Here is a 23,094-nt window from a genome sequence, read left to right on the forward strand (position 1 = left end):
AATCCAGTTAAGATAAATGAGCCGCGTCATGACAAAACCAACATAAAATGGGTATGCGACCAGCATGGATCCAGACCAGCCTGAGCATCCGCGCAGTCTGATCTGGATCCATGCTATTCGCTTGCCAACCCTTTTACAAGTAGAGAAACTGATAGCAAACAGCATGGATCCTGATCAGACTGCGCGGACGCGCAGGCTGGTCTGGATCCATGCTGGTCGCAAACCCATTATGTTGGTTTTGTCGTGATGCGGCTCATTAATAATATACATGTATAAACAAAGAAGGCGGAAAACATACTGTGACTGTCTAACATGTTCTGGTTGTCATCCAAGGAGAAATCAAAGTCGGTATCAGCAACATTTGAGTTGGAGTAGCTCGAGATGGTTGACTCCTTCAGAGGTTTGGTCAGATCAAAACAGTCGGGTAGCGGTACAATAATATAATCACTGTCTGATAGCAAGGAATCATCGTCGTCTTCATCAGAATAACTGCTTACTGACTCTAGATCAATATCTTAATAGAAATTATATATATTACGTTATATTAAATGGCCACCTTTAAATCAATATTTGAAAAGCAAAAATATATATATTATGTTATACCAGTATTACAAATGTATATGACCCCCTTTACATAAATAGATACAGTCTAACTTGCCCATGCAACCACGTGTATTAAGGGACTTTTGTCTTAAACGACCACTTTAAATTCCCCCCAATCATTTTCTCTCTATACTTTTAATGTATTAAGTGACTTTTGCTCAACACGACCAGTGACCGCTAATTAGTCACCTAATTGAAAGCAATTATTTCATAAAAGGAAACGCCGCTTCGTAATGTCACAAGTGTCAACAATCAAAACACTACAAATAGATGTGTGAAAAACTCTATTTCCCAACCCGTTTTAGCGTAAGCAAATGAAGTTAAGTATACGCGTGACGTTTATTATCCAATAATATTGAATAAACAATGCAACGCTCCGTCCCTACTGATGTGGTGTATATGCTTCGCTTGTTGACATTTAGACTGTATTGAATTGACCTTGAACTTGATCAGCAATTTAATTAGATAAAGTTTGTTTATTTGTAATGAAAAAAAGCACAACAGAAAAACACCTTTAATAATAGGGTTTTCATGTTGGAGACGAGGAAAAACAATGGAGAAGTTAAAAAATTCTAGAAAAAATGTCAAACATGTACGTAATGGATCAAATAAATATCTGAAAGTTATTTTTTACATTGGCATCCATTTAGATTATAGAGCGTACTAATTATTCTACATTTATATAAAAATAAAGTTGTAAACATTCCAACCGCATAAGAAAGATGTCATTTATAAATTTTGACTTTTATGTCATGCTTTGTCTTCAGAGACCAATTCATTTAGCGACCATTTTGGGTGTTTCCCTTGCGCGGTCACTTAATACAAGTTTGACTGTAAATAAATAGAGGATATTAATTTTGTTTGTTTTGCATGATTGATTGAAATATAATTTCACTGAGTGAACACCAGATGTAATATTTTCATGAGTGGTGTAGCCATAAGTGAAAGTAGAAAAGCTGGTGTTCACAAATGAAATATATTTCAATGTTATAATTATGTAAAACAAATAAATTTTCTTTTCATTATGTGCTTTTTAAGTGATTTTAAGTATTTTTTACTAATTTTGCCGCGTAACGTCGAGCATTCTCCTTTATGACGTCATCACATTATGACATCACATCATCATGTTTGAAATATAGTTCTGTTAAATTTCTTTCATTTTATTATTTAACGTTCCTGCATTTTCTCATGACATTACATCATTTAGCATTGTTTATAAAAATTTTGGCTGCAGATATGGTTAGAAAGCATTGAAAGCGCTAACGAAAATATTGAAAATATGGAGTTTGTTATTTCTTAAATTTTCAACATGTATTTTATCTATTTCAACACTGCACAAGGAACATTTATGACGTTTTAATATTATGTTTATTATATACTTATAAATAAAAAGTTGAGAAATATTGATGAAATAAAATGTATATTTTCATTTTTCCGTATTTTCACTGTTAAAATATCCTTTTCACTGCAATGACGCCTATTTTCCATGTTTTCACAAGTATCTTACTGGACTACTTTTTCTAAATTCTGCCAGTACACAAACTTTCTGGGAAAGTCAAATTGTAATGTCAAACAAGATTGCATTTGAGAAAAATGCTATGCCACCGCATGGTTCAAATTTCATAGCTGTACACCAAAGAACAAGAAAGTAGGTCACATCATCAAAATCTAGGTCACCTGATATCAAAGTTCAATTTTACAACTAAAACTGTGCACATGGTCAAAATGTCATTGCTGTACATCAAAGGACAAGAAAGTAGGTCACTGTCCCCTTGGGCAAGGCATAATTTTGACCCAAGGGTTTAATTCAAAACTATGTTTTTACTATGTGTACATAATGAGAATCACTGCCTCCGGGCAGGGCCAATTTTGACACCAGGGGAAAATTTTGAACAACTTTGGTAGAGGACCTATAAATGATATTACATATCAAACATCAAAGCTCTATGCCTTGTACCTTCAGACAAAAATATTTTTTATTTTTTCACTATATGTACATAATGAAAATCAATGACCCCCGGGGCGGAACCAATTTTGACCCCAGGGCTATAATTTGAACAATCTTGCCAGAGGTTCACTACACAATGTTTCATGCAAAATATCTTAACTCTAGCCTTGTAAATTTAGAGAAGATGATTTTTTAAGTTTGTACTATATACATATAAGGAAAACCTATGGCCACCAGGGGGCGGGGCTAATTTTGACACAAGAGGCAAAATTTGAATAAATTTTGTAGAGTACCATCAGATGATATAATTTAACAAATATTAAAGCTCTAAGCCTTGTACCTTCAGAACAATAAGATTTATTTATTTTTTACTATATGAAATCAATGACCCCAAGGGCGGGGGCAATTTTGACCCCAGGGCTATAATTTGAACAATCTTGCTAGAGGTTTACTACACAATGTTTCATGCAAAATATCTAACCTCTAGCATTTGTCAATTGCTAGAAGAATTTTTTTTTGAAGTTTTTACTGTAAGTTTTTACTATATACATATAAAGGAAAACCAATGACCCCGGGGCGGGGCCGATTTTGACCCCCAGGGCTATAATTTGAATAATCTGGGTAGAGGTCTACCAGACAATGCCTTACGCAAAATATATAAGCTGTAGGCCTTTTGGGTCTTTACAAGAAGGTGTTTTAAGTTTTTACTATATGTACATATAGTGAAAATCAATGACCCCGGGGCGGGGCCGATTTTGACCCAAGGGCTATAATTTGAACAATCTTGGTAAGGGTCTACCAGAAGATGCCTTATGCAAAATATCTAAGCTCTAGGCCTTTTGGGTTTTTACAAGAAGGTATTTTAAGTTTTTTACTATATGTACATAGTGAAAATCAATGACCCTCGGGGCGGGGCCATTTTTGACCCCAGGGCTATAATTTGAACAATCTTGTTAGAGGTCTACCAGACAATGCCTTATGCAAAATATCTAAGCTCTAGGCCTTTTGGGTCTTTACAAGAAGATTTTTTAAATTTATTCTTATAATTCCTTTTGGTTGCCATGGCAACCAGATTTCTGCATGGAATGAAATTCTTTGAACAACTTTGGAAGCCCTTCACCCAAGGAACAATCCTGCCAAGTTTGGTTGAAATTGGACTAGTGGTTTTTCACAAGAAGATTTTTTAAGTTCACTACATATTCTATATAACACACACACAAACACACACACAAACACACACACACACAGGTGAATCGCTATATGCCACCGCATCGCAGATGCTGCGGTGGCATAAAAAGAGGAAAATGTATATAATAAACAGAAAATTCAAGTTCCTCTTAACTCATACTATATCCTTACAATAAACAACAAACAATATAATACTATTTGAAAATGTATTATATGTATGGAGCACTTGGACGATCAGTGTGTAGTGTGTAATACATTCACATTTCAATCATTACATGTAACAATACATAGTTACTATAATAAATGCATCAAAATATATATATATTCATTTTAACACATTCATAGACAATAATCTTAAATTCAGATAATAAAGTCATCTTACAAAATATATTTCATCTAGATGGTTAACACTGAAACCTTTATTCAAAACACATTTCTTGCCAATTTTTAATTTTTTAAGCTGATATTGCCTAGTCGATCGTCCGAAGCTGAATGACCAATACTACACATTACTTTAGCACGAAAACTTCGTGCACGAAACTATGCAATAGGATACTTCATTCGACCAATGGAAAATAATTTTCGTCTAATTCGCTTTCGCTCAACCGTGGAAAATTATATTTTTTTTTCCTATAAATACAGGATTTATTTCCATTTGTGGTATGAAAATTATCATATTTCACTCATAGCTATCACCACTCATGAGTTACAAATTTTCACACCACTTAGTAGAAATAAATCCAGTATTTATAGAGAAAAACGTGAATATTCTCTAATTTTTTTAATTTGTTTTGATTGGGTTTATTGGGTCACACCGACACAGTATTTGCCATCCATAAAGAGCAATTTACAGAAAACAACAAATCTTCATTCCACTGTTCCTTTGTCTTATATAAAATGAATGTTGATTGGTTGTTTTTTTTTAACCTTATTGCATCACATGTTTAATCTGATCTTGGTGCTCAGTCCATTAAAACAGCTTTTCCTGGATAACTAACCAGTAATTAACAATTTCTGTGTGGTCCACCTAAGCAGTTTTTCTTGATAACTTCATTTTTCATTCCTGCAAAACTAACCAGTAATCAAGAGACAAACTACAAACTTTCTTTAAATTAGTAGCTACATGGATAAGAAAATAATGATCCTACCTTAAAGTAACTACAAGTACATCATCTACCTAAATCTAACTACAAGTACCTCATTGAAAATAATTATTCTACCTAAAAGCACATACACGTACCTAGTTGAAAATAATTATTCTACCTAAAAGCACATTCACGTACCTGGTTGAAAATGACTATTCTACCTAAAAGCACATACACGTACCTGGTTGAAAATGACTATTCTACCTAAAAGCACATACACGTACCTGGTTGAAAATAATTATTCTACCTAAAAGCACATACACGTACCTGGTTGAAAATTATTATTCTACCTAAAACCACATACATGTACCTGGTTAAAAATTATTATTCTACCTATAAGCATATACACGTACCTGGTTGAAAATAATTATTCTACCTAAAAGCACATACACGTACCTGGTTTAAAATAATTATTCTACCTAAAAGCACATACATGTACCTGGTTGAAAATAATTATTCTATCTAAAAGTATATACATGTACCTGGTTTAAGTTCTAGACTCTCCATCCGTTCTCTCGTGTAGGAATGAGCAGCTGTGCCATGTGGTTCCTGGACCTCCTCGTTGTCAGGTGATGTCACCAGTTCAACACTACTACTGTTAGACAATGGTTTCATCTCAAACTCGTCTTCAACCTCTACATGTTCATCTTCTGGCTCCGGGTTTGGAGTTTTCAATGGGGTTACATCTATATTATAATGTATAACATACCATAATTAAAACCTGGCTCCAAATTTGGAGTTTTTAATGGGGGTTACATCTATATTATAATGTATAACATACCATAATTAAAACCTGGCTCCAAATTTGGAGTTTGTTTTTAATGGGGGTTACATCTATATTATAATGTATAACATACCATAATTAAAACCTGGCTCCAAATTTGGAGTTTTCAACGGGGGTTACATCTATATTATAATGTATAACATACCATAATTAAAATCTGGCTCCAAATTTGGAGTTTTTAATGGGGGTTACATCTATATTATAATGTATAACATACCATAATTAAAACCTGGCTCCAAATTTGGAGTTTTCAACGGGGGTTACATCTATATTATAATGTATACCAAACCATAACTAAAACCTGGCTTTCAATGGGGTTACATCTATATTATAATGTATAACATACCATAATTAAAATCTGGCGCCGAATTTGGAGTTTTCAACGGGGGTTACATCTATATTACAATATATAACATACCATAATTAAAACCTTGTGCAAGATTTGGAGTTTTCAGTGGAGTTACATCTACATTATAACATATAACATACCATATTCAAAACCTGTCGGTCTGTGTTTTATAGAAATGGTTATGTTATTTTAACAAGTACTTTTTGGGTACAGTATGTAGCTTTTGTTGGATTACTATTTTGTCAAGGTAGGAAAATGACAACTTTATGTGAAAAAGTGTTACAAAAAGGTATTGAAATGATGAAACTATTCATATTTTCTACACTATATACATATCATCTGAAGAATGGATTAAGGTGAAACTACAGTACAAAGTAAAAGATCAGCCCTGCTGCAGCAAGGACTTTACATAGCTATATTTTCCAACTGTTACTTTTTAGATAAAGGATGGTGAAAACCTGGTCTGTAAGGTGATATTACAAGACTTACCAAATGGTGTATTTTTGGGTGTAGTGGTGTATGAGACTAACCAAAGGGTGTATTATTGGGTGTAGTGGTGTACGAGACTTACCAAAGGGTGTATTATTGGGTGTAGTGGTGTATGAGACTAACCAAAGGGTGTATTATTGGGTGTGGTGGTGTATGAGACTTACCAAAGGGTGTATTATTGGGTGTAGTGTTGTATGAGACTTACCAAAGGGTGTATTATTGGGTGTAGTGGTGTATGAGACTTACCAAAGGGTGTATTATTGGGTGTAGTGGTGTATGAGACTCACCAAAGGGTGTATTATTGGGTGTAGTGGTGTATGAGACTTACCAAAGGGTGTATTATTGGGTGTAGTGTAGTATGAGACTTACCGAAGGGTGTATTATTGGGTGTAGTGGTGTATGAGACTTACCGAAGGGTGTATTATTGGGTGTAGTGGTGTATGAGACTTACCGAAGGGTGTATTATTGGGTGTAGTGGTGTATGAGACTTACCAAATGGTGTATTATTGGGTGTAGTGGTGTATGAGACTTACCAAAGGGTGTATTATTGGGTGTAGTGGTGTATGAGACTTACCAAAGGGTGTATTATTGGGTGTAGTGGTGTATGATACAGATTGTTTCCCCTCTCTCTTCTCCCCATTCTCTAGAGAAAGCCGGGCCACAGCTGTACTTAAATCTTCTGCTATGCTCTGAGAATGTTCCATCTCCTTTTATAAAATAAAAACATTACTGATTAAGAAAGGGGGACTAAGCGGTTAAAGAAATCTAACACTTTGAAACTAACATATTATATTGAAATGGTCAGTGTGAAATTGTCTCTCTTTGCATTTAAATTTCACTTTGTTATATTAAAACAAAACTCCAGATAAACATGATAAATATTTGTTTATTTGTTTTTATACCAATTTCAAAATAATTCTCTGTGGTTTGTTCTGCCTAACAGACTTTCCTGAATAACTAACCAGTGATTCAACTTTCCTGGATAACTAACCAGTCATTCAACTATCCTAAATAACTAACAAGTCATTATCAAATTCCTCCACAAGTGACCAACTATCATCCTGATACAATTATTTTTTTTACCAAAGTTATCCAAGACTGGTCAAATGACAAGCACACTGGCCTAGTTCCATGTTTTATTGCCCCTTGCACAAATTATTTTAAGGCTGATACACATCAGAGTAGTGAATGCTGAATAAATACTGCACTATAACAAAGTAATACGTAAAATGAAATTAATAAAGTATGGAACTAGGCCGGCCTGCATGCAATTTGACCAGTCTCTGGTTATTTATCAAATTTCCATTCAATATCCTATAAGCATTACAATTCCAATATTACAAACATTATCAACCTTGGCTTTATCTTTTTCCACTTCAGTTACATCAGCGTCTGCTTCTCCATGTTTTGCATAAACAACATAACCCTCATCTGTCAATGATTCTTTCTCATCCTGAATCCCATCATCCTTTGTTACTTCCTGTTTGTCATCTGCTACAGCCTGGTTCTCTACTTCCTGTTTGCGTTCAGCAGCAGTCTGGTTTGCTGCTTCATCTACAACTTCCTGTTGACTGGCATCACTCTGAACTTCTTTTTGGACTGGTTCAACATCTCTTTTAACAAATACTTCTCTCAAATGCTCTTCTTCTTCTTTTGACCTGAAGGCAATTTCTATTTGCTCCTTGGCTTCTTCCTTGATTTCCTGAAAGATTTAATAAACAAATATAATAATAAATTCTTCTACCCCTATGTTAATACAGATATAAGAATCAGGATCAAGATTAGGATTAAAGATATAATATGCTCAAATTTGAAATTTGGAAAAAAAACTTATGATTACTACACAGTTTATTGTTTTAAACTCTACACACTACATGTAATCACAGTATGGTTAAATAGTGTCATTAAAAAAAATGCAGTTTTTAAAAGAATTGATCCAATTAATTTGACAAGACTTAGTAATAGGTAATGCAGCCCCCCAAACATAGCATAAAGTATACACTGACTTATTCAAATCAGACATATTCAGGAATTGAATAAATTTCTGCAATAATATTTTACCCAAAGATAAGCTTAGTTTATCTTTAGATTTCAAAACAGCTTCCATAGTTTATTCTTATAGATAAAAATAATCAATATTAAGTTTATAAATGTGGACTTTAAATTAAACAGCGTATTTATAAAATTTTAGAAAAAAATTATTACAACTTCCAAGACATGCTTTTACAGTACACATATAATGAGCACTAACAATTTTATAAAGATAAAAGAAGAAATAAAAAAAGAATATGAAATTATTTTTTTTGGAAACATAAATCTCATACTTCTTCCTTTTCAGATTTCTGGGATGTTGCCATGACAACCTTAAGACTGTCTTCTTGATCTGAGGTTGGTTCCAGCATCTCCCTGGGGACAACAATTATTGTACACCAAACCCGGGCACCAAATGGCATACCATTTTCCTGTAACTTCCAATGACTCTGGTATTCACCTGTCAATATTATTTCAGCACTTGTTTTTATTTCTATTATATAAAGAAGGAAAATAATCATAACAATGTCATGACAACATAAGGTCTATGTTCTCTAATTCAACTAGCATGGTAAAATGGAAATACATCTGAATTTTAACGTGTTGTAGTGTTTATGGTTAAGATGTTGTGTGAATGTTCACTTGTACCTGCAACCAGCCTTAGTGATTTTATTATCAAACTCGAAATTTTAGTCCTTACTCTGCTGTTATCAGAAATAATCTGCCTTCACTGCTATAAGAGCTAGGCAAGCATATATTACTCAACAGTCTGACCACGCTCTACTCTGTGGCCTTGCTAATTTCATTACTTTCTTTTTTTATCACTAAAATTGATAACAGACAAGTTTTAATGACTGGAAACTGGACACATGATTTATTAAATCATAAAGTAAATGGCCATGTTGGCTACATTATGTACATAATCCTGCATTTCAAATCAAATATTATTGAAGAAATCTGTCATGAAAGTAAGGTAAGACTTAGCATCTTACCTAGCATCAAAGACATAATGAAATGTCACAGGGTGAGAAAAAATTAGCAACCTGACCGGGACCTGGACCAGGTACCTACCCTTGGGATAATGTACCATGGCCCTACCTACTGAGCTATCTTTCTGCTTAAACATTTTTTAACCTAATTAGTGAACAATTCTATAGATAATACTGTGATTGAAAGGATATACAAAAACAATACTTACAATGAGAATGGATGTATATATCTTGAGAAAATTAAATTAGATTTAAAATCCTTTATTTCATAAACACTTTTATTCAACTATCTTAATTTTGTTTCCTTTTTCTCAAGTGTGAATTGAGGAAAATAAAGTCCGAAATTTGCTATAATCAGTTTCACAATGTACAGACAAATTATAGCTTATAGGTATGAAACAGAACACCAAACATTTATATATAACATAGAGGGGGGGGGACGTTTGTTTGTTTGAATGAATGAATGAATGAATGAATGAATGAATGAATGAATGAATGAATGAACGAATAAATGAATACAGAATTTTATCTGACTAATATTTAAAGGCCCATTATTTCCCAAAAACAAAATTAAGTTTCAGGTAATTGATCAATGAATTATTTTTTTTTGGAAACTATAACTTAAAGGGATACTCAGGCAAAATAATGACAAAAATATAAAAATTATCTTCTGTACTCAAATCACCCTTAAATGACATTTCTTAAAGTCCCAGCATGAATTTCTGTATAAATTCTATATATTTTGGGTTTGAAGCTTGAAAATAACTTTATATGTTGAACGAAATTTAGACGTAAACAGAATCACCGAATAGTTAAAAAACAAGACATGTGATTTGAACAAACCCTGGAAGTTACAATAACAGGTGTTGTGGATATTGTATGATTGAAATAAGTCTAAGTAATTGATTTGACATGTTCTTTAACGTTTCCAGAGTACAAAGTGACAACTATTGTGAAATCTTAGTGCTCTAACCTGACCCACGCGGGTCAAGATAGGAAAACACCATTTTATTCTTTATATGGAGAAAAGTTTTGTTCCTTTGACTGTTTAGTGTATTTATTTTGAGGACATTTACAGAATAATGAATGAAAAATTCAAAACTAAGAAATGAAAATTTTGCCTGTGTCTCCCTTTAACAGGACACCAGAAACCAAAAGCTTTTGAGAAATAAAAAGGAAAGCATATCTGGGGAAAAATGAGCCTTTAAATATCATACATTGTATTCTGTTTTCTCTGTAAACCCACCTCATCAAGAAGTGATTATTCTTACTTCACCCACATTAAAATGTTTCCACTTCTTAGTATATATATATATGCTACATATAACATGTAACAGACAGTTAATATTGTATAAGGAAGCTATTTTTGTTACCAGGTATTAACTGTGAGATAAGTGGGTCATTTTACATTCAAGGAAATCAATATTCATACAAGGACATTATTTTAAACAAGATTTATATTTTTTAATTTAAAGGGCATCATTTCTTACAAACAGGACATCATATTTGTATTTCTTTTAGTTGTGTTTTTAAGTTGCATCAACAGTAAATGTCAAATCATCAAATGGCCACTTTCCTGTTTTACTGATGGAGGAAGACCTCAGGTGCATTTTTATGCATTTTTAAGGCCCAAAAAGGCACCTTAGAAGAACAATCAATGTTCCGTAACCTAGCCAGATGCACATGAAGGCATCCAAAAGTCCCTGATGGGATTCTAATCCGCAGCGGTGAGGGGTAAGTGGTTTGAAGTTAACAACCTTAACCATTCAATCACAGACACACCTGACAGGACATCTTAATATTATTCAAACATTGTATTTTTGTAACTAACCTGGTTGTGTAGGCAACACAAAATGCACTAACCTGGTTGTGTAGGCAACACAAAATCCACTAACCTGGTTGTGTAGGCGACACAAAATCCACTAACCTGGTTGTGTGTAGGCAACACAAAATGTACTAACCTGGTTGTGTAGGCAACACAAAATGTACTAACCTGGTTGTGTAGGCAACACAAAATGTAATAACCTGGTTGTGTAGGCGACACAAAATCCACTAACTTGGTTGTGTAGACAACACAAAATGTACTAACCTGGTTGTGTAGGCAACATAAAATGTACTAACCTGGTTGTGTAGGCAACACAAAATCCACTAACCTGGTTGTGTAGGCGACACAAAATCCACTAACCTGATTGTGTAGACAACACAAAATGTACTAACCTGGTTGTGTGTAGGCAACACAAAATCCACTAACCTGGTTGTGTAGGCGACACAAAATCCACTAACCTGATTGTGTAGACAACACAAAATGTACTAACCTGGTTGTGTGTAGGCAACATAAAATGTAATAACCTGGTTGTGTAGGCAACACAAAATGCACTAACCTGGTTGTGTAGGCAACACAAAATCCACTAACCTGGTTGTGTAGGCGACAAAAAAAATCCACTTACCTGATTGTGTAGGCAACACAAAATGTAATAACCTGGTTGTGTGTAGGCAACACAAAATGTACTAACCTGGTTGTGTAGGCAACACAAATGTAATAACCTGGTTGTGTAGGCGACACAAAATCCACTAACCTGGTTGTGTAGGCAACACAAAATGTACTAACCTGGTTGTGTAGGCGACACAAAAATGTACTAACCTGGTTGTGTGTAGGCAACATAAAATGTACTAACCTGGTTGTGTAGGCAACACAAAATGTACTAACCTGGTTGTGTAGGCAACACAAAATGTACTAACCTGGTTGTGTAGGCAACACAAAATGTACTAACCTGATTGTGTAGGCAACACAAAATATACTAACCTGGTTGTGTAGGCAACACAAAATGTACTTGCCTGGTTGTGTAGGCAACACAAAATGTACTAACCTGATTGTGTAGGCAACACAAAATGTACTAACCTGGTTGTGTAGGCAACACAAAATGTAATAACCTGGTTGTGTAGGCAACACAAAATGCACTAACCTGGTTGTGTAGGCAACACAAAATCCACTAACCTGGTTGTGTAGGCGACACAAAATCCACTAACCTGATTGTGTAGACAACACAAAATGTACTAACCTGGTTGTGTATAGGCAACATAAAATGTACTAACCTGGTTGTGTAGGCAACACAAAATGTAATAACCTGGTTGTGTAGGCAAACACAAAATGCACTAACCTGGTTGTGTAGGCAACACAAAATCCACTAACCTGGTTGTGTAGGCGACACAAAATCCACTAACCTGGTTGTGTAGGCAACATAAAATCCACTAACCTGGTTGTGTAGGCGACACAAAATCCACTAACCTGGTTGTGTAGGCGACACAAAATCCACTAACCTGGTTGTGTAGGTGACACAAAATCCACTAACCTGGTTGTGTAGACAACACAAATCCACTAACCTGGTTGTGTAGGCGACACAAAATCCACTAACCTGGTTGTGTAGGCGACACAAAATCCACTAACCTGATTGTGTAGACAACACAAAATGTACTAACCTGATTGTGTATACAACACAAAATGTACTAACCTGGTTATGTAGACAACACAAAATATTACTAACCTGGTTGTGTAGCCAACACAAAATGTACTAACCTGGTTGTGTAGGTGACACAAAATCCACACTGACATTGCCCTCCTCTCCTGGCTTTAATTCAGGTACATTAACTTCTGCACATGGGGTGGGAATGTTGCCCCACTGTAATTTCAGCTGAAATAATCATTTCATTCCATTTTAAATCCAAGTTTACATTCCCCTACAGTATGTATTTCATTAAAGTGTATTTCTATGGAATACAGATATCTATTGTATTTCTATGGAATACAATAGAAAAATATCCTGAAGCCAAAATGTTGACAAAGAAAATAAATCATATTCATCTGTTCTTGTTGTTTTTCATTCTATCATGAAGTTTATGGAATACAAACACAAAGTATTAAATAAAGTATGATAGTGTGACATATAACCCAACACCAAGAAGAAATACATGGCAATGTTTTTACAGATTCCATACAGCACTTAACATCTTCTATTGTAATCATAAGAAATGAGGAAAAAATGGGATATATATCTCGAGTCACTCTCTAATGAATAATGTGACACCAGAATGTACAATGTAAGTTGTATGTATATACAAACCTTTGTAGTTGATGACCAAACCCCGTCACCATCATTCTTCATTCTCCAAGTCTTTACAAATTTTGTCTCAGGCTGCATCTTGGTATTTTCCGGTATCGTTACCTCGGAAACGAACACAGAGTTCATCATTACTCTGAAACAATACAGATTTGTAAATATTGTAACCCTAAAATTTTATTTCAAACCCTAAATTTCTGTATCCATTTATAACAAAGTTATGGCAATAAAAGCAAAATTCAACACCATCACCATGACAATCAAGGTCACTCTAAGGTCATGGTCACTCTAAGGTCATGGTCAAAATTAAATTATTCAACATGTTGGTGTGACAAGAAGTGTTGATTTGAACAAATATGAATCAAATCCTTTCCAAAATTACCAAGTAAACACAACTCAAGCAAAATACAATAATTTGACCTTGACAGTCAAGGTCATTTTAATGTTGACTATTAAGTTATTACTGAAGAAAGAAGGCCAAAATACCCAGTTTCAGACAAAAAGGGAACCTGTTTACAAATCATCATTGTTTAGAAAGATAGATAATTGCTGTTGACTGAGAGAGTAAGGGCAGGTCTACGGACGCCGGTAGGGAGGGAGCCAAATAATATAAATGCACTAGTATATGCTTATAGAAGTCATGGGGAAGGGGGGGACAGATAGGGAAGTGTGGGGTTTAATTATAGAAATAGCACATACTTGTAGGAAACATGGGGAAGGAGGGACAGATGGGTAAGTTTTGTTTGTTTGTTTGTTTCATTTTACGCCTTTTCCAAACAGTATTTCAGTCATATAGGCGGGTAGTTTCCTAACCATCTTTCCTGGAGAGTTACACCAGTACTAGACTACCTTCCTCCGCGCAAAACTACCAAAGCATCTCCCGGGGATCGATCCCACGCCAGAGAGGTAACTGGATTTGGATTAGAAGTCATCGACTCTAACCCCTCGACCACGGAGGCGGTTAGATGGGTAAGTGTCGGGGTTAATTATAGAAATAATACATACTTGTAGAAATCATATCTGACAGTGTTATCATCATCAAGTATCTCTAGTCTCTCTCGCTTCATCGGAGATTCACTAAATATATCTATACGTCTCTTCAGCTTCTCTTCTCTACGCTTCAATTTCTCAATCTTCTTCTCTGTTTTCTGTCTTTTCTTTTCATCTTTTTGAGCAATCTTTCCCTTCATTTTACTATATCAAAAATACATGTAAACAGAGCAATCTTTCCCTTCATTTTACTATTATCAAAAATAGATAACACAAAAAATTTAACGGACATACATGTGTATTGAAAATTTTCAACATTTTCTCAAATTAGGTACCAGTATTCTGTGTTTCTAACCAGCAATGGGAACAAGTATGACATGCATTATAATACATGTAATTATATTTAATAATTAATTATAATTTTATCATTATAATTAATAACACATTTTACAAATTATTGAAAATTAATCATAAATCAAAAATAATATTTGTGTAAATAATTGATCATAAAGCAGAATTTAAACATATAATCATATTCATAAAATCTCAATTATTTGTATATTGATAATTTTGATTTTATTCGAAATAATCAAAATACTTTCTTTTACTGATACATATGGATGGATGCAGCTTTAAAAAGGAAGAAAATTATTCCATCTTCTTTTTTCTTTTCTTAATGTCATATTAAAATTTTTTATCTGGGATATATAATACGAGTCATATTGCACTGTTTCAAACTGAATGAGATACAGAATATTGCTTCAGTACATTCAAAAATATTGTAAAGAAAACATGCATGAAAGATGAACATTTTCTAATTTTTGTAACGTCAGTTAGTTTACAAAAAAAATCAAATGGAAAATCATTTGAAAAAAAAAAGAAGAAACTTAATATACCTTTCTAGTTTAGAGTTAGCATCGTTCTGATCTTCTTCCCCTTCCCCGTAAATCGGAATCAAAAGCTTTGTTCCGCATTTTCTCTGTGCTCGGTAGATCGAAGTTTTAAGAAGAGGCTTCCTGACCCCGTCAGCTGCAACCCCAACTCGGAAACAAGGTCTTCGAATCTTTACGAACACATGATCAGGGTTGTGAGAACCAGGTTTGTCTTCGCAAGATTCACACAAATCAAAATCAAGACAGTTTCTGTAATATCAATAAAACACTTCTTTAGTTCTACCTCTGTCTACTTAATTAAACTTATTTGCTGGTACATAAATTCATCAACGGTCAGATAATCCTGCCAGTAAAAAACAACTGATGTTATCATAAGCTAAATTTACCAAATAAATATTCTCATGCAGATTACACTGTAGACAGGTATATACTATATATCTACATCTATTTGGAAGGTAAAATACACTTATATCCCTAAAATTCGGTACTTTCATTCAATAATTAAAATCTAATTAATTCTAAAACAATTTAGAATTTTGCAAATTTCCCCTAGGTAAACAAACCAACAAATTATCAAAAATTTCATCAACCTATATTTTGTTCATACATTACAATTTGAGTCTTCGTAACAAATTATTTCAATACTCACCATTATAAAATTATAAGCATGAATTATGTTCTACTTACCCACATTTATATCTTGGTCCAACAATAACACAGTTACAGACATCACAGTACACACCGTCATGTACATACACAGCTAAAAATAGAAAAAAATATAATTAACACAGCTAAAAATAGAAAAAATATAATTAACACAGCTAAAAATAGAAATAAAGTAATTAACACAGCTAAAAATAGAAAATTTATATAATTAACAGTTAAAAATAGAAAAAAAATATAATTAACACAGCTAAAAATAGAAAATTTATATAATTAACAGTTAAAAATAGAAAAAAAATATAATTAACACAGCTAAAAATAGAAATAAAGTAATTAACACAGCTAAAAATAGAAATACAACTTTTCTATCAAAAATAAAAAATAATATTATAAATACACAGCTAATATATTAAGCATACAGCTAAAAATAGAAAAAAATTAAATTTACACAGCTAAAAATAGATATTATAATATAATCCACACAGCTAAATATAGAAATATAACTATTCAATCAAAAATAGAAAATAGTATCGTAAATATACAGCTAAAAAATAGTATAATTAGCATATATCTTATATATACTATTTATAATAATGAATACAAAATGTTCAACTTACGATGTTCACTTGTTTGTGTTTTAGAAGACCCTGCAATTGCTGTATTGGCCCCTGCTTGCAAGAGTGAAGACCCCTGTAAGGATTCTATTACAGCGCCATCTAGACCCTTTAATACTTGCTTCACAGTTTTTCTTGTTACATCTCGAACTATCTCGGTCCGTAAGTCTTTCTTAAGCTAAAATTGTATGTAAAGCTTAATTAAATTTTAATTAATCTATAATCATTAAAACTATCTTATAACTTAATAAGATTAATTCACACACTGAATTTTAACTTAATTTAAGCTATGATACATGTATAACGAAAATTAGATTTGACCAAGTATCCTATACATGTATAAAGAAAATTAGATTTGACAAAGTATCCTATACATGTACAATAAAAATGTTCATTTGATAAAAATGCCACCACTTTTATCTTCAAACACTTAAAAGCAAACTAAAAAATAACAAGAGCACCGCTAGGCGGAGCATTATATGCCCGAAAGTGTTTTTTTTAATAAGGATGAAGCATTTATAAGACATGGGAATTAGCTGTTCATCATATAAAATTTTACAGCTGTAGGTTGATTAATACTCAAGTTATTAATAATGACCTTAACCTTTGACCTTTTGACCCCAAAATCAATAGGGGTCTTCTACCTTATATGGACAATCATCCTAAGAAGTTTAAATATTGTTGGCCAATTGGAACTTTAATTATGCTCTAGAAACTGTTTTCAGTATTAAGGTAAAAGTGACATTGACCTTGACCTTGTGACCCCAAAATCAATAGGGGTCTTCTACCCAATATGGACAAAATCATCCTACGAAGTTTGAATATTGTGGGCCAAATGGAACTTACGTTATGCCCCGGAAACTGTTTTTGGTTTTAAGGTAATTGTGACATTGACCTTTGACCTAGTGACCCCAAAATCAATAGGGGTCTTCTACCCAATATGGACAATCATCCTATGAAGTTTGAATATTGTGGGCCAAATGGAACTTAAGTTATGCTCCAGAAACTGTTTTCAGTTTATAGGATATAGTGACTTTGACCCTTGACCTTTTGACCCCAAAATCAATAGGGGTCTTCTACCTAATATGGACAATCATCCTATGAAGTTTGAACACTGTGGGCCAAATGGAACTTAAGTTATGCTCTGGAAACTGTTTCCAGTATCAATGTAATAGTGACCTTGACCTTTGACCTTGTGACCCCAAAATCAATAGGGGTCTTCTTCCCAATATGGACAATCATCCTATGAAGTTTGATCACTGTGGGTCAATTCGAACTTAAGTTATGCTCCGGAAACTGTTTTCAGTATCAAGGTAATAGTGACCTTGACCTTTGACCTTGTGACCCCAAAATCAATAGGGGTCTTTTGCCCAATATGGACAATCATCCTATGAAGTTTGAACATTGTGGGTCGAATGGAACTTAAGTTATGCTCCGGAAACTGTTTTCAGTTTTAAGGTCATAGTGACCTTGACCTTTGACCTTTTGACCCAAAAATCAAAAGGGGTCTTTTACCCAATATGGACAATCGTACTATGAAGTTTGAACATTGTGGGTCCATTGGAACTTAAGTTATGCTCCGGAAACTGTTTTAAGTATCAAGGTAATAACGACCTTGACCTTTGACCTTGTGACCCCAAAATCAATAGGGGTCTTCTACCTTATATGGACAATCATCCTATGAAGTTTGATCATTGTTGGTCGAATGGAACTTAAGTTATGCTCCGGAAACTGTTTTCAGTTTTAAGGTCATAGTGACCTTGACCTTTGACCTTTTGACCCCAAAATCAATAGGGGTCTTCTACCCAATATGGACAATCATCCTATGAAGTTTGAACATTGTGGGCCAAATGGAACTTAAGTTATGCTCCGGAAACCAAATTGCTAATGGACGGACGGACGGACGGATGTACGGACGGACAGACAGACAGACAGACAGACGGACGCCAGGGGGTATAACATAATATGCCCTTTCGGGCATATAAAAAGACTAAGGAAATTGAAATTCTGACATTCAATTTATAATAGATAACAAAGAGTTCCTGGCATTTCTTTTTTAAATATTTTTTCCAAATTTTTGCCAATTTCAAATCTTCATTTTAAAACCTCGCTGTACTGAGGTTACTGGGAGAGGCTTTAATCATTTAAATACTGAAAAACATCACTGTTTTCACCCTTCATAAATTCACAGAGCTTTAAATATGGAGTTCATTGAAATTATAAGGAATTTCACTAGTATCAAGGTTTTTTTTTGTATGTTAAGTCACAAATTTCAATTTTCGTTGAGACTGTTTTAAGAGACTCCCTGTCATAAGTGACCTTTTTCTAAACGCCCCTTGGAAAGTCACATATGACAGTCTCAACTGTATAACAAACTTCACTACTTAAATACTAAAATTGAGCTACGACTAGTATACTGGCAGTATACTGGTAAATCAGACTGTAACAACATGCTCTATATTGTAAGCGAATACTAATCATTTTAGTTCCATTACTAACTGAGCTTGTAAATAATAACAATGTTTTACACATATATACCTTAGTCATGAAAGTGACAAATTCTGAGTAGGGAAGAAGATTTTCTGATCTATCTGTCTGTTCATCACTACTTCCTTCCTTGCGCCCGGCTTCTACCTCATGTAATACCTATATAACATAAAACAAGTATGAATATCTATATAACATATAACAAGTATGAATATCTATATAACATATAACAAGTATGAATAGCTATATAACATATAACAAGTATGAATACCTATATAACATAAAACAAGTATGAATATCTTTATAACATATATAACAAGTATGAATATCTATATAACATATAACAAGTATGAATATCTATATAATATATAACAAGTATGAATATCTATATAACATATAACAAGTATGAATATCTATATAACATATAACAAGTATAAATATCTATATAATATATAACAAGTATGAATATCTATATAACATATAACAAGTATGAATATCTATATAATATATAACAAGTATGAATATCTATATAACATATAACAAGTACGAATATCTATATAACATATAACAAGTATGAATATCTATATCACATATAACAAGTATGAATATCTATATAACATATAACAAGTATGAATATCTATATAACATATAACAAGTATGAATATCTATATAACATATAACAAGTATGAATATCTATATCACATATAACAAGTATGAATATCTATATAACATATAACAAGTATGAATATCTATATAACATATAACAAGTATGAATACCTATATCACATATAACAAGTATGAATATCTATATAACATATAACAAGTATGAATACCTATATCACATATAACAAGTATGAATATCTATATAACATATAACAAGTATGAATATCTATATAACATATAACAAGTATGAATAGCTATATAACATATAACAAGTATGAATATCTATATAACATATAACAAGTATGAATATCTATATCACATAAAACAAGTATGAATATCTATATAACATATAACAAGTATGAATAGCTATATAATATATAACAAGTATGAATATCCATATAACATAAAATTGAATGACATCAACTTTATCATACTATTAATTACAAAATTTGTTTTGGGTTATATATAACGAGAATTAAATAAAGTAACATTAACTTCATAATATTGTCAGCAAATTAGATTTTATGACAGGTAAGAAAGTAAACAGCGAGCCTATTATACACACAGCCACATAGCCCTGGTTTTAATATGATGAATTTATAATCAGTACAATTATTTATTTTGTTATTAAAATAAAATAAGTTAATATTTTTTCAGCAGCTATGTATAGGTTAGAGTTCATATTGGGTGTTCTTCGTAAATAAGAAAGCTAAAAAGGAGCGGAGCTTGCGAAGCGACTGTAGCTTTCTTATTTACGAAGAACATCCAATATGCACTCTAACCGGCATTGTGCTCCGCCCATTTTTTTCCGCCCAACACACTGCGTGACGTCACACGATAGCCTAAATGTGTATAACCATATTTGAAGAGTAGCGGTACACATTTTCGGGTCACGTGTTTTGCATAGCTTATTCCCGCATTCTGTCTAGGTAAATCAGACAATATCACGTGCATATCCATATCGGTACCCCTCTTTGCGAAATATTCTCAAACGGTACCCTCTTTGAACATACACAGGTCATTCTCTGCTAAAAACAAATCAGCGATGGATAACAATGCAGTAAAAATTCATTGTAATAAGAAAAGGAGGTATGACCACGGAACACTAGAATGTTTTATTTATGTGCTGATTTGTCATGTGCCCGATTTTCATGTACTGCAACTTCACAATAAGCTACAAAAAGTCGACATGTCTTGCCTCGCCCGTCACCTCGACATATTTTTCGGGCTGAAATGAACCTGTAGCTTGATTATATATGCAGCATACATCTTCGGACAAATGGCAGTATATTGTCAAAAATAAATGTAAAATTAATAAAAACACCCTACTTTCGGTTTTGCAGCGACACGGGCTGTTATATTTACATAAAAAGTAAGAAATATTACATACATACTTTGTTGGAATAAGTGAACTTTTTATTTGGAAATTATAAAATGATACTGGTTCCGTAAGTAATAAAACATTTTTACTGTTATTTTGCCTGTTTTCATTTCAATGAACTTCTTTTTTTTAATTCTATGCCGTAGTGACGATGTGCGTGTACAGAAAAAAATGATGCATAAATATTGATTAGTAGGAGTAAACTTCAAGATCTCTGCACATGCGTATATTTCACTTTAGCGCTCTTCGAAACTTAGCTCCGCCCACTTGCGTTTTATAATATAAAACGTCCAGTTTATATAAAATCTGTTCTATTAAGATTTGAAACCTGAAAATTTGAAAAATCCTCGTCAGTGATTGGCTTAAAAAAATTGGCGAGCACTAAATACGATTATAGATAATAATGTAACATTTTTGTCAATACGGACGGACAGTACAGCATAAACTCTTAAGTCCTTTCTTGCAGTTTACACCATAAATGTATCAAATTGGTTTAGAGCTTTCATGAATGGTATCACTTTTAGCTAGCTGTTTTGAAGAGAAAAGTCGAGCTATAACTGCTGCCCGGCTGTCATTGTCATGCTACTTTAAAGTTTTATGTCGCACAAAGACAGAAAAGGTCATACGGCCACTTTCCAGCTGTACTGGTGGAGGAAGACCTCAGGTGCCTGACCTCACTGTGCGTTATTTAAGAAAATTCAAAGTCCTTTGAGGGATTTGAACCATATTGAGGTCAGATTCGAATCTCATTAACCTTTGCCACTGGTCAGTATATAGTCAAACTTCAGCCAAGTCAACCTGTAGAGTTGTAGACTAATCATACTCTATACTGTTGGTAGATCATTTTTTGTATTTTGGATTTTCTCAGCTTTAAATTTACAAGAGTCCATTCAAAGCATAAGGTATTTCACTATCACAAATTCACCAGGTAACTACAACCTCCTACACAGTAAACTCCCCTTATTAGTACATGTACAGAGATCTCTGCCATCACAAACATTTTTATCAATATTTTGATATTTAATATTTTTTAACTTTTGAATTTATTTATCATTATTTTCAATACTTTTGATAATTTTTTGATAAACTATAACAAACATAGGTACGAAAAGTTAAAAATAAAACAGAAAGAAACAGTCGATATTAATATTTGAATTTTCATGTTACGTCATGTGACTTTCATCATCATGTGACATCTGTGAAGGCAGTGATTACAATTCTGCCAAGGGAGGAGTCTGGGTAAACTATTGTAGTGTAAGGATGTTATTTTTGTTGGTTACACTTACTTCCCATTGCGCTCCTTCAGAGTTGGCAACAAATTGTTCACTTGAATCAGGAAATATAATCTTGCTGGCTTCCAGCTCAGATTCTGTTTTATGGACAACTTCATCTTTATTGGTTCCCGCTTCGACTCTAGACTGGATCTCATCATCAACCATAGACTGGTTCACATATTCACCAGACTGGTACCTTTCTGATTCTGTGAAGAAGAGTAATTCAATATATAGGCAAACATTTTCACACAGTAATACAAGTCATAATCAGTTGTTTTTCTTCAAAGTTCATGACAATTTGTAACAGCCTTAGCTTGTCCAAGTGTAGTAAATATTTAAAATCTTGGCTGATGATAATTCCACTTAAACAGGTATGTTTGTGTGTTTCATTTTACGCCTTTTCCCAACAGTATTTCAGTCATATAGGCGGGTAGTTTCCTAACCATCGTTCCTGGAGAGTTACACCAGTACTAGACTACCTTCCTCCG

The 23,094-nt window shown here is 33.3% G+C and overlaps 1 protein-coding gene across 2 annotated transcripts in view; it reads right to left on the minus strand.

Annotated features, from left to right (window-relative positions):
• The window catches only part of LOC132727416 (next to BRCA1 gene 1 protein-like), a 48,916-nt gene that overhangs the window by 11,428 nt on the left and 14,394 nt on the right, over positions 1-23,094 (minus strand). For both annotated transcript variants that reach the window (XM_060712904.1, XM_060712903.1), the window contains 13 exons: positions 22,619-22,812; positions 19,340-19,447; positions 16,805-16,979; positions 16,212-16,284; positions 15,528-15,773; positions 14,647-14,835; positions 13,645-13,777; positions 13,101-13,215; positions 8,831-8,997; positions 7,861-8,208; positions 7,081-7,213; positions 5,367-5,570; positions 299-514 (listed from right to left, as the gene is read on the minus strand). In XM_060712904.1, the coding sequence (XP_060568887.1) occupies positions 299-514; positions 5,367-5,570; positions 7,081-7,213; positions 7,861-8,208; positions 8,831-8,997; positions 13,101-13,215; positions 13,645-13,777; positions 14,647-14,835; positions 15,528-15,773; positions 16,212-16,284; positions 16,805-16,979; positions 19,340-19,447; positions 22,619-22,812 (2,301 nt within the window). The remainder of the gene's footprint in view (positions 1-298; positions 515-5,366; positions 5,571-7,080; positions 7,214-7,860; positions 8,209-8,830; positions 8,998-13,100; positions 13,216-13,644; positions 13,778-14,646; positions 14,836-15,527; positions 15,774-16,211; positions 16,285-16,804; positions 16,980-19,339; positions 19,448-22,618; positions 22,813-23,094) is intronic.

This window comes from Ruditapes philippinarum, unplaced genomic scaffold (assembly GCF_026571515.1).
Source record: "Ruditapes philippinarum isolate M1 unplaced genomic scaffold, ASM2657151v2 ctg3669_1_1_1_1, whole genome shotgun sequence".
Lineage (NCBI taxonomy): Eukaryota > Metazoa > Mollusca > Bivalvia > Venerida > Veneridae > Ruditapes > Ruditapes philippinarum.